This window comes from Ambystoma mexicanum, chromosome 9 (genome assembly GCF_040938575.1).
Source record: "Ambystoma mexicanum isolate Mex_15411 chromosome 9, UKY_AmexF1_1, whole genome shotgun sequence".
Classification (NCBI taxonomy): domain Eukaryota; kingdom Metazoa; phylum Chordata; class Amphibia; order Caudata; family Ambystomatidae; genus Ambystoma; species Ambystoma mexicanum.
Window position 1 is genome coordinate 1,481,557,559 of NC_090931.1, and position 13,551 is coordinate 1,481,571,109.

General features: G+C 44.6%; 1 protein-coding gene across 2 annotated transcripts in view; it reads left to right on the forward strand.

The window, feature by feature from the left end:
• The window catches only part of TMEM198 (transmembrane protein 198), a 394,279-nt gene extending 382,071 nt beyond the window's left edge, over positions 1-12,208 (forward strand). For both annotated transcript variants that reach the window (XM_069616944.1, XM_069616945.1), the window contains exon 5: positions 2,870-12,208. In XM_069616944.1, the coding sequence (XP_069473045.1) occupies positions 2,870-3,016 (147 nt within the window). In that variant the 3' untranslated portion in view covers positions 3,017-12,208. The remainder of the gene's footprint in view (positions 1-2,869) is intronic.
• The last annotated feature ends 1,343 nt before the right edge of the window (positions 12,209-13,551 follow it).

Genomic DNA, 13,551 nt, shown 5'->3' on the forward strand with positions numbered 1-13,551 from the left:
TAGTTCCCTAAAATGAACAGTGGTCGACATATGTTTCAGCATTGGAATAATGTGTGGCAGAAGCCTTCACCTGGACCCAGATCACATTTCTAGGATAGTGTTACAGCAATATACTAAATAGAAGCAATATGCAATATAAGCAATATGCAAACAAATGAAATGCAGCAACAACACACAATTGTATTAATACCAACACGCAAACTACTAAAATAAGCTATGTGAGGGAATATTTGTGAACACTGTCATCATTTGATATTTTACACAATGTTATCCTGAATGTAATGAACTATTCCCAGGAAATATTGGTGGGGTATACCCTGGGTTATTTCCTGGGGTCTGCCCTTTAAGTACAATACATCTCTGCCCTGCTATAATTTCCCAAGTACATTGCACACACATGACAAACCTGGAGAGGCTCCAAAAACGTGATGCACAAACCACTGGCTTCAAGAGAGATCATGTTAGGTTTCTTGGCTTTCTCAAACACCACCTTTGTCTTGTGAGTTTGTTTGCACCTAAGCCCAGATATTTTCATAGCAGACAGTGGCATGCTGGGATCTAGGAAGCCATCAAAATTTAAGACCTCAAACTCAAAAATACCTGGCCACAGACAGGGTCGAACAAAATAGATTCTCAGAGTGTGACTCAACCAGAAAGGGGATGAACTAGAAAGGGAATGAACCTGAGTGAATGATGAGCTTGAGATAATTAACTATAGAGTGCATCAATCAGCGAGTGTACAGAGATTAAATGCACCAGGGAGTGAATGAACCGTGGAGGGAATAAATCGGGGAAGCAATAGGCAATGCAGGAAATGACAAAGGCCAGAGAGGGAATGGAGGAAAGGGAATTTGAAGAGACACAACTAATGGGAAAGTGAATATAAGAGAGTGATTTCAAAGCACTGAAGGAATGAGCCAGAGATGGCATGCAAAATGAACACAAGACAGAAAGAAACAGACATAGAATTAACCAAACAGAGAATGTACCCTTTGGAATGAACCATAGAATTAATGAACTACAGGTGAAATGAATGAGGGAGACAACTAACTCCAGAGAGACAATGAGGGAGAGATTTAACCAGAGCGGAAACAAACCAGAGGGAATTAACTACTTTGTACTTCTAGATTCTAGAAATCGTAAACTGGTGAAAAATACTTTCATCCTTGGCCTGGAATTATATAATAGGATCCCAGGACAAGTGAGACCACAATATAACCCTGGACGATTCAGTAAGGGTCTAAATTGCAACCTGTTAACCAAGCTTTCAAATAGGAATCTACCAGATATTTGGAATAAACGTATTTCTTTCCTCAGCCCACACAGGTTGTATGGATTTGGGAAGAGGTAGACTCTGTTGGATCATTTATTATATCACTTATCTGCAACAGAGTGTTGTATACTGTCATTTTGTGAGATAACCTAGAAGGTCAGTGGGTTATGATTGCCATTCCACTACCTCAGTGTCCGACACACTAACCCCACAATTGATTTCCTTGCTCACTGTTCTACTAACCCTAATAAAATAAAATAAAACACAATACCCCAGGGAATAAACTGCAGACAAAATATAGACACGACACACCCATAACAGAATGAACCTATGAGGGAATAAACCAAGAATAGAAGGTACCAGAGAAGAGATATACCAGGAATGGAAAAAAACTATTAAGGAATAAACCAATTATACAATGAACCAGAGAAGGATTGGACCAGGGAGTGAATGAACTTATGAGGGGAAAAAACAAGCAGAGAATGAACCAGAGAATGGATGGAGCAGGGAGGAAATGAACCTAAGAGGGAATACACCAAAGATAGAATGAACCAGAGAAGGGATGAAGCAGGGAGGAAATTAACCTAAGAGGGAATAACCCAATGATAGTGTGCAACAGAGAAGGGATGACGCAGGGAGGAAATTAACCTAAGAGGGAATAGACCAAGGATAGTGTGCAACAGAGAAAGGATGACACAGGGAGGAAATTAACCTAAGAGGGATTACACTGAGGATAGAATGAACCAGAGAAGGGATGGTGCAGGGAGGAAATTATCTTAAGAGGGAATAAACCAAGCATAGTGTGCAACAGAGAAGGGATGATGCAAGGAGGAAATTAACCTAAGAGGGATTAAACTGAGGATAGAATGAAGCAGAGAAGGGATGGAGCAGGCAGGAAATGAACCTATGAGGGAATAAACCAAGGAGAGTGTGCAACATAGAAGGGATGGAGCAGGGAGGAAATGTACTTAAGAGGGAATAAACCAACCATAGTGTGCAACAGAGAGGGGGTGAAGCAGGGTGGAAATTAACCTAAGAGGGATTAAACTGAGGATAGAATGAACCAGAGAAGGGATGGACCATGGAGGGAAATAATGCTATAAGAAGTACTCCAGAGAGAAAGAGACAGCAGTAGAGAAGCAATACTATGTACCAGAGAGAAAATAAACTAAACTAAATAATAATCTGGAGAATGAATGAACAAAAGAGGCCATGAGCAGAAATAAGACTACACTAGAGTGCGATCACTCCACAGAAGTAAGTAGAAAGGCAATACACCAGAGAGGGACCTAACCATGGAGGGAATGCACCTGGTTGAACGAACTACAGTCACTTAACCAGAGAATGAATGAACAAGAGTGTGAATGATACTGAGAGGGATTTAAAAAAGAGAGAGTGAATCATAAACAGAAGGAAAAAGATAGAATGTGAATTTGAGAATGACATTCCTTAAAGAGGGAAGGGTGCGGGTTTACAGTTCTATCTGTTGAGGGGTTCGTAGATAGAGGCGGGGTGCAGGGAGGTGGGTGGATGGTGGGGAGGGGGGTAAGAACTCATTAGACTTGTGGGCCTCACATGCCTTTCTTTCTCTCCTAGAGTTACATCCAGAACTTCCGGGAGCGTCAGACAGGACCTTCAATGAGTGGTGTGATCGCTGGAACCCATGCAGTGGTGGATCTGGACTATGACTGTGGATCCACTGTTCCTCTTACAGCAGGATCTGGCCCTGCTGTTCGGGTGTAACCCACGGGGGAAGTACTGGACTTGGAATTGAAAAAAGAGCTTCTCCCCAAGGAAACATTTGTTAACGAGAAGCTTACTTGGGGCGGCTGATGGAAGGAGTTTGTCTAAGGCAATTCTATTGGCTTTGTAGAAGGACCAAGGAGCTAAGTGAAGTGTTGCAGCCGTGCCAAGATGGGACCATATTTGGATTACCATGGCTAAGCAACAATTGTGTCATGTTTAGAGAGATGACCAGGACCAACCAATTGCTGGATGCTGTCCAGAGAGATCACCAGGGCTGAGCAATGATGGGTTCCTGTCTATAGAGACAGTTAGGTCTAATCAATGAATGGCTCCTGCTTGTAGAGATCACTGTATTGAGACGGGATGGCATCCTGACTACTGAGAGATTAAAAAGGGCAAATAATAATCGTACTCTATTCGGAGAGATCACAGAGGCCCAGCAACAACTGGATCATGGATCTCATGACTAAGCAATGGCAGGATGCTCAGAGCTATTATCAGACCTGTGGAATGATAGGATCCTGTCTGGAAGCAGGTCTGGAACTGAACAATGGTGGTATCCTCTACGGAGGAATCACTAGGGCAGAGAAATGGCAGATTCATCCATTAAGAGAATACTGGGGCAGAACATTGACTGGATACTGTCTGGTGAGATCACTGTGACCTAACAGCTATGGGATCCTATTTGGTTAGATCTTCATGGCTAATCATGTCAGGCAGTGTGACTGGGACTGGACAGTGATGGGATCATCCAACACTGATGCATAACCACGGCTGAACAGTTGCAGGATCCTGTCTGCAGAGATTAGCAGAGCTGCATTAAAATGGCTTCCAGTTTGCATTGACTACCGAGTCTGGGCAATGACTGGATCCTATCTTCAGAGATTACTACAGCTGAGTAATGATGGGTCTTGGTTCAAGAGATGAGCATGGTTTATCAATGAAATGATCCAGCCTGGGGAAATCCGCAGCATCAAGCACACTGGGTCCTTTCCGGTAGAGATAAGTGGAGCTCTGCATTGATGGGATTCTATCTGGAGCGATTTTCCAGGCTCAGCACAGACATGAATTAGACTGGAGAGATTAGTGAAGCAGAGAAATGATTGGCTCCTGCCCAAAGAGATCATATTGCCCTGGGTGGCAAAGTCTCCAGAGTTAGCTAGCAGTCGGGACTTGGACGGAGATATATGCAGCGCTGATCCACAGTGAGACTTTGCTTGGGGATGCAACCTAGTCTGGTCGGTGGTGGGGACTTGATTGTACAACTTTAAGGCTGGTTGTGGTTGACATTTCTTTAGGGATATTGTCAGTCCATGATGGTCATATGCACATCATTGATTGGGCTGTGTCCTGGGCTGATCGATGGTGGGATCTTGGTTGGACTATGCCTGTGGTTGTCAGTGGTGGAACCTTACCTGGGGAGGTCTCTCGGGTCGCTCGTTAGTGGAGGCTTGGTTGAACTATCACCTAGGCTGCTTAGTGGTGGAGCATTGGTTGGGGATGTGTTCTAGGATGGAAATTTGGGTGAGCCACCGCCTTGGTTGGGCTATCAGTAGACTGGTTATGGAAGGGGGGGGACACCTCCTCGAGATGGTCATTACTGGATCCTTGCTTAGGGATGTCTCCTGGGGTGGTCAATGAGGTAAAGGAAATATCAGAGCCTTGTCATTAGTGGGCCTTGGTTGAGCTATCTCCTGGGCTGCTTGGGGATGGAGACTTAGTTGGAAATATCTCCCGGCCTGTTAGTGGAGCCTTGGTTGAGGAGAGAGTAGTTAGAACTTTCATCAATGACTGGACATATTCCTGGACCTGCAGCCGGAGTCCACATATACTCCCAAGAGCTGCAACATCGCGTTCAACAGGACACCCTATTGTGCCACTGGTTGCCTACTGACTCTCGTCCAGATTCACAGATCAAGAAGTAATTTCTCTGAAAGCACCTTTTGCTCCTTGGGAAGACCCAGGCAGTGACCAGGGTAGAAGGTGAAGGGAGATGATAACACAATTATATGTATAATTATCCTGAGAAGCTCAGGGAACTAACTTTTGGTATGCTACAGGTTGTTTTTCTCCATGAGGTGTTACATGGGCAAGGAGCACCCAGACGGGCAACTTGCCAACCCATTGAGTAGGAAGTGGAGGTTTGTTAAGGGCCCTGGCCTTCGGGTCAGCAGATTCCGTGTGATCTTCTGCAGGTTAATCTATCCCCCGTGCCTCAGTTTACTCAAGTGTCATTTGCTAGTGCTTAGAAACTGCCTGGGACAGTAGGGAGCACTTTTTGAAGAACTGGATGGATTGTTTTTTTTTTTTTTTTTTACAGATGTTGTCTTTTTGTACTGTGGGGTCAGGGAAGTGAACTGCGGTTAATGTACTTCGTCCCCAGGAAATGCATGCCATATCACCTAACGGATGTCCCCCAGAATTGTCTGTGGCCCAGAACAGTATGTCCGTGTGTGTGTGTCAGGTGTGCGTGCACAGGTGCGCATGTCAGGAGTTGGCAAGTCAGCGAGTGTGATGGCCACGTACAGCATCTACTCTTCTCATTCCATTCCTTGGCTGGACTGGTTTCCATGTACCCAGGATTACATAACCCTTTCTGTGTCCAGACCAGGTCTAACTGCCCTGTGAAAACACCCTTCATTGAAGTCTCATGCTGGGGCCTCCACAGCAGTGACAGACAAATTACAACACTATCCAATGTCATATTTATTTAAAGTAACTCATAATTGTTGAATGGAATTTATAATAATTTGTCATTTATTTAGCGCTACGAACCCTCAGGTATCTGAGCGCTGCTTATTATTACCCACGGTGTGTGGTGCTCATTGATCGACCTCGGAAGGATGAAAGGCTGAGTTTGGCCCCGCCGGGATTCGAACCTGCGTCAGCAGACTCTGCACCTATGTCAAAGCGAGCGCTCTACTCGCTGTGCCACTTGACCTGCTATGGTCTGCAATGATTGCAATGTTGAGATGCTAGATTAAACTAACAGAAGTCATAGTTGGTGCATGCACACACATGTCTTCTGTTTCCTAATATATGTTCACAGTGGTACTTGCAGTGCACCCTAGTGTGTTTATTGCAGCGTTATTTTAAGATCATTAACAGGAGGCGCCAAGGTAAGAGGATACTTCAACGTGTCTTGCTTAAATATTGATATAATTAATATGAACAATGCAAGACAATTAATTAATTAATATTCCCGTACTACATATACTCAAAGAGTTTCAGTAGCAGTAAATCCTAAACAGACAATGATAACGTCATGCTGTCGCATATTAATGATCTCACACACACATATAACATCATACAACACAAAGGGTGTACCACGTCACTCTTACCACGGCACAGCACACCCCACAGAGCAGTTAGCAATGTTCTCTGTTGAAAAATCTACCCTCATGGAACAAAGGTCTGTGGATACCAGTACGGTCTCTGCTCCCCCAAAGGGTTGGCTCACCAAAAAAAGTGTTTTTTCTGCCCCAATAAACTCGAACATGTTCCTAAAACAGAAGGAAGCTATGCCTCCTCTACTAGGGTTCGCAACCTCCATTTTTGGGGTAAGGAGGAGATGACGTACAAAAGTCAACAAGGCCTCAAAATCGGGCCTAACAATGCAGTCTTGTGACCACCAAAATATAGTAGCCAGGTGACCCTCTACAGTAATGCCGGCCTGTGCCAATGTTGGAAGGATCTCACTTTACTCCCCATAAGCATCCACTATGGAAGGCTCTTTCAATCTTCCCCATATGCCGCCATGATGGAAGAACTGTCTTTTACTCTCCATAAGTGTCTTGAATGGAACGTCCTTTCATTAGTTCCCCTAAACGTCCATGATGGAAGGACTATCCGTTCTTCTCCATATGCAGCGATGAGGAAGGATCTTCCATTATTCACCATAATCGTCCAGTATGGAAGGATCTTCCATTATTCACCATAATCGTCCATTATGGAAGGATCTTGCGTTATTCTCCATAATCGTCCCGTATGGAAGGATCTTCCATTATTCCACATTAGTGGCCATGACTAAAGTTCTTGCATTATTTTCCATAAGCAGACACAATGGTAGGATTCTCCTTTATTCCACGTGCATGACCTAGATGGAAGACCCTTCTAATAGGCCCCATAACCCTCAATGATGGAAGGATCTTCCATTATTCACCATAATCGTCCAGTATGGAAGGATCTTCCATTATTCACCATAATCGTCCCGTATGGAAGGATCTTTCATTATCCCACATTAGTGGCCAGGAAGAAGGATCTTGCATTATTCTCCATAAGCAGACACAATGGTAGGATCTTCCATTATTCCGTGTGCGTGACTTAGTTGGAAGGCCCTTCTAATAGGCCCCATAGGCCTCCATGATGGAAGGATCTTCCATTATTCGCCGTAAACATTGATGATGGAAGGATCTTTTACTCTTCCCCATATGCGGCCATAAGGGAAGTGTTTTCTATTATTCCCCCTAAGCCTTCATGCTGGAATTATCTTCTTAGTTTCCATCAAGATGGAAGGATCTTCCATTATTTCCCTTATGTGTCCATAAGGATAGGATCTTCCATTATTCCTCATAATCGTCCTGTATGGAAGGATCTGCCATTATTCCACATTAGTGACCATGACGAAGGATCTTGCATTATTCTCCATAAGCAGACACAATGGTAGGTTTCTCCTTTATTCCACGTGCGTGACCTAGATGGAAGGCCCTTCTAATAGGCCCAATAACCCTCAATGATGGAAGGATCTTCCATTACTCCCTATTAGTGGCCATGAAGTAGGATCTTGCGCTATTCTCCATAATCGTCCCATATGGAAGGATCTTCCATTATTCCACATTAGTGGCCATGACTAAAGTTCTTGAATTATTTTCCATAAGCAGACACAATGGTAGGATTCTCCTTTAATGCATGACCTGGATGGAAGGCCCTTCTAATAGGCCCCATAACGCTCAATGATGGAAGGATCTTCCATTATTCACCATAATCGTCCCGTATGGAAGGATCTTTCATTATCCCTTATTAGTGGCCAGGAAGAAGGATCTTGCATTATTCTCCATAAGCAGACACAATGGTAGGATCTTCCATTATTCCGTGTGCGTGACTTAGTTGGAAGGCCCTTCTAATAGGCCCCATAGGCCTCCATAATGGAAGGATCTTCCATTATTCGCCATAAACATTGATGGTGGAAGGATGTTTTACTCTTCCCCATATGCGGCCATAAGGGAAGTGTTTTCTATTATTCCCCCTAAGCCTTCATGCTGGAATTATCTTCTTAGTTTCTATCAAGATGGAAGGATCTTCCATTATTTCCCTTATGTGTCCATAAGGATAGGATCTTCCATTATTCCTCATAATCGTCCTGTATGGAAGGATCTTCCATTATTCCTCATAATCGTCCAGTATGGAAGGATCTTCCATTATTCACCATAATCGTCCCGTATGGAAGGATCTTTCATTATTCACCATAATCGTCCCGTATGGAAGATCTTCCATTATTCACCATAATCGTCCCGTATGGAAGGATCTTTCATTATCCCACATTAGTGGCCAGGAAGAAGGATCTTGCATTATTCTCCATAAGCAGACACAATGGTAGGATCTTCCATTATTCCGTGTGCGTGACTTAGTTGGAAGGCCCTTCTAATAGGCCCCATAGGCCTCCATGATGGAAGGATCTTCCATTATTCGCCATAAACATTGATGATGGAAGGATGTTTTACTCTTCCCCATATGCAGCCATAAGGGAAGTGTTTTCTATTATTCTCCATAGCCCTTCATGCTGGAATTATCTTCTTAGTTTCCATCAACATGGAAGGATCTTCCATTATTTCCCTTATGTGTCCATAAGGATAGGATCTTCCATTATTGTTCATACGTTTAAATAATAGAAGGATTTTCCATTATTCCCATTAAGCGTCCATGGTGAAAGGATCGTCCATTATTCACCATAATCGTCCCGTATGGAAGGATCTTCCATTATTTCCCTTATGTGTCCATAAGGATAGGATCTTCCATTATTCCTCATAATCGTCCATTATGGAAGGATCTGCCATTATTCCCATTAAGCGTCCATGGTGAAAGGATCGTCCATTATTTGTATAAGGGTACATGTGGGAAGGCTCTGCCAATTTCCTCCATGAGGGGCCTTTTTGAAACTACATTCCACCTCCCCGAGGAAGACCCACGAGAGCAGTCTCTCTCATAAGCATGCATCTTACTGCAGTGTTACACACACTTCTGGGACTACCTTGCCATGCACACGCCCACACAGGCATTTACACACACTACTGGCTGAACATGTATGGCCCTTTTGGCGCTATCACGAGCGGGCCTCTAGTTGTATTGATACGCACATGTGGGCTACTGGCAGCATTGTCAAACAGGCAGGCCTCAAAGGCTTAGTTGGACACAGAGACCTTGGGTTGCACTGTCCCGCACACAAGCCTCAACTGCACCGTTGCCCTAACTCAGCCTCTGGCTGTGTAGTCACGCATGTAACTATACTTATTAATTTCATAAATCACTCATACACCCAGGAGCCTCATAGCACTAGCACGGAGGGAAGAAAAGCACAGGAAAATGAGTTTTGATGGAGAAGAGCAAGGATCTACTAGGCTTTTCTGAAGGCCAAATAATCAAAGAGGTCCCTGAGTGTAGGCGGTAGTGCGTTCCAGAGTGGGAGAGTCAGGAGAGAGGAAGCACTTCCACCTTTCCTTTTCGTATGAAATTAAGGTGCCTGTAGCACAGTGTACAGGATGGGGAATAATTATGCAAACTGTCTAGAAGAATAGGGGGCCTTTGTTAGAGCTTCAAAGAAAATCAGCTTGGGCACCAGAGCTAATAAAGGAGGCAGAGCAGAGGTGTTACATGGTACGGACTACGGACAGTTTGTAAATACATTCATGTCAGGGCCCAAATATTTTCCAGCACTCCTGTGTCACGACAGGGCTGCAGCTCGCCACCCACTGCCAGCATATTTGGGGTTGCAATTGCAACTCCCACCAGCTCCTTGGGAGTGATGTGAACACTGACCATGGCAGATGTGCGATCTAGAAATATCAATCAAAATAATGAAACAGAGTAGTTGTGTCTGAAAAGGAGACACCAGATGTGTAACCGCTTCCTTACTAAACACATCATCCTTTTTATCAATTTCCTCTGATTCTATAGGTGGCAAGTGGAAACTACTGACCATCTGTCCACCGAAAACGGTACATAAATGATTTCTTTGACAAAAGTGAGGACAATAATTACCAACCTGATTAACTTGCTCGTCATGCACCACAGCAAGGTCTTCTATAGGTTGGACCTCCTCCTTGGCAGTGGCATTTTTCTTGGGCTTGCCCCTTTGGTGGTGCAGTTGCCAGGTGACTGTCCTGTTGTCTTTATGTTCCAGGTACCCGTCTGACCCACTGATGCACTAGAAACCGTGCAGCACCAATCAGTCATGTGCCAGTGTACTTTTAATACTCAATGACTTGGGAGCCTGGCACATGGCTGCGTGTTGGTACACTCCAAGCCCGCTACATACCAGAAGAAAACAAGTGCCCAGTCTAACAAGTCCCTGAATCTGTCCACTATGAGGTCCCGCTTGCAGAGGCACAGCAAAGCTAGCTTCATACTGACATTGGCACATGCATATGCTTGTGTGTGCCTGCTCGAACTAGAGAGCCGCACCTGGTATCAAGGCTTGCTGGCTGTTGTCCACACTACACTCCCTATCCACCCCCATGCTGTGGCAGTGCTGGCAGTTATTGCAGTAGTGTAGTGGTACCAAAGTCATGCAGTCTGACTAGAGTAGTGGGCTGGTATGATTAGCACAGGCGCCCGGCGTCACCACTTTACGGCTCATTGTTATTCATGAAACTAGATAACCAGCACAACAGTGGCAGTGTGGCTCACAGCATTGTTGCTTCTTGTGTGACTAAGACTAACTGTTCAAAAAGAGTTGCCAAACCATCACAATATGATTGAACTAAATCTTAGTAAACAAGTGTCAGTGTGAAGAAACAAGTCCCAGGGCTTAGCCCCAGCAAACACCCCCATGAATTAAGCACTGTGCAGCAGTAAGTTAAATCACCTGAAGGCATTGATTACGCTGGCAAGACTGCTGTGGAAAAGAGAGATGCCCTAACGCAGTCTGGCAGATATCCCTGTGGCCATGAGAGATCTGATTGGTAGTAGAGAAATAGGGCAGGGTCATTTTTAAACGTGCACGTGATCCATGGCAAGAGTCTCTCGCACACGTTTCACCGATTTCACAAGATGGAGTCTGACACACTTGCATGTCTCTGGCTCTGATGACACCCCTTTTCACTCATGCATACACACACACACACCATACCTGCCTATTACAGCACTGTCCCCCATATAGAACGACAACTCCACTGGCATACACATGCAAGCGGAGCAATAACGCACGTGCAGGCCACTTCCACAGTTACCAGGCTGCACTAGCGCACCCACCGGTCCCCTAGCTGCACTGTCGCTCACAGGCATCTGGGTGCAATTTCTCCCTCTCTCTTTTTGTGTGTGGGTGTCTCACTCTCTCTCTCCCCCTGCCCATACACAAACACTGCCTCACTCTCGCATGTGTTCTCTCCCAAATACAGATCTCTGAAGGCAACCTCTATTTCTCTCGCACACACACACAGGCACGCGGAGAGACACCCACGTTCCGTTCCTTGGTTTGTACTGGCAGACACATATGGATCGCCTGCAGCACTGTCTGACACATTAACTTGTGATTTCACTGTTACACACCTAGGCCTCTGGCTGCACTGTCACGCGGATATACACACAGGCCACTAGTTGCATTGTTGCACGCATATGCCTCTGAGAGCACTGGCTGCACCGAACGGTGTGGCGCCCAGGGGCCCGCATAAACGTGGACGTGGAAAGTAATGTCCATTGGCAGTGACCGCCCGAACACACATCTCACACCCACAGATGTTGCTTGGAAAGAAATGACTGACCGTCTTGTCCTGTTTGTGAAGAGTTGCGTCCTGAGCATGTGTAGTATTTAATATTGTGAAGGTGATGGCAGAGTCTCGGAGCAGACACAAGGCCACAAGCTTCAGGTGGGTGTTTTGAAGAATTTTTTTATTGTGCCAAACTTTTCAACTGATGTAAAAGAAAGACCCTTTTCCAGGTTATTGCTCATTAAAGGTTATTTATTTGAGTTCCTCACTTTTTTGTCCACATTATTTTTCGAATGGGGCAAGATTAGTTGTTGCTTTTGGTGCTGTGTACATTTTAGCAAAGACCATTCACATGGTATGGCCACTAGGTGGTGCTGTGACAAGTGTTGCTGGTTAGCTGAACTGGTCTAGTCTACTCCCACATTAGAATCAGCGAGGGTACACAGTGAGGAGCTCAGATATGTCCTATGACGGAAGTCATGGTGTAGGCAAGACCCCTACGTGTAAAACCTGTCATCAAATCAAGATAAACATCCTATAAAATTTCTCAATCTGGGGTTCCCAACCTGTGGCTCTGCATATGTGTGGGACTGTTACTCCCATGATCCCTCACCAATGACAAGAACTTGCCATACAACAGAGGCCCAGCCTATAGAAGAGGCCATGGTACGGAGAACCACCCAATTGAGCCTCTCTTGTGCAAGTTCATGATGCACATTCTCTACAATGTCATGCTTTAGAATAAATGCACCCTGTAGATAGTGTCAGGGCTTACTGCAACCTTAGACTATTCAGTTATTTAGAACTACAATTCCCATCAGTCCTACCAAGCGTAATCAGTGATGATGGATCTTGGGAATCAGAGTCCCAAACATCTCGAGAGCCGCATGGTGACGACTGCCGCTATAGATAATGCCCACCCTGGTTTAGGAGACGGCCATATTGAAAGGGTCATAGAGAAAGATGTTGCCATTACGAGACCTCATGTTATGCCCCCACCCCATTTGCTAACCTGGTAAAAGAATTGCGTCCTATAGCTACACCCTGGATGAACCTACAGTCTCTTCTTAGGCATAGAGATTGCACCACATATAATGTAGGAAGCCATGGTATCTAGACACGCCCACTATTACATTCTGTGCGCAATGGACGCACCCACTGCACCTGAAGCGTGCGTATTAAGATCGAGGATGGATCACTCTCCTGACATTGGTGGAACATTTCTTAAAATATTTCTATTGGATTAAAGTAATACATGTATAGTGACCTTTGTTTATGATTGTATTAAAAGTGATGTAAACGTTTTAGGATTAACAACAAAACTACGTCAGAAGGGACACCGCCGCCCGATATGAAGGGGAGCATGTTGAGAAAGTGGGTCTCTTTACGTTAAAACATTGAAACCACACTTTGTCATCAAAAAGACACTGTTGCCAATAAAGCAGCATCACTCAGTCAATTGCCTACTTTCCTCCACTTATTTAAATAACAATTAAACATAACATGAGCACACAGTGGATTTTGCTTTGCAATTCCATTTTCTGCACTAAAAGATTTCTATACATTGCAATGTACGTTGGGGGCAGTTACTACAACTTTACCTAAGAATAC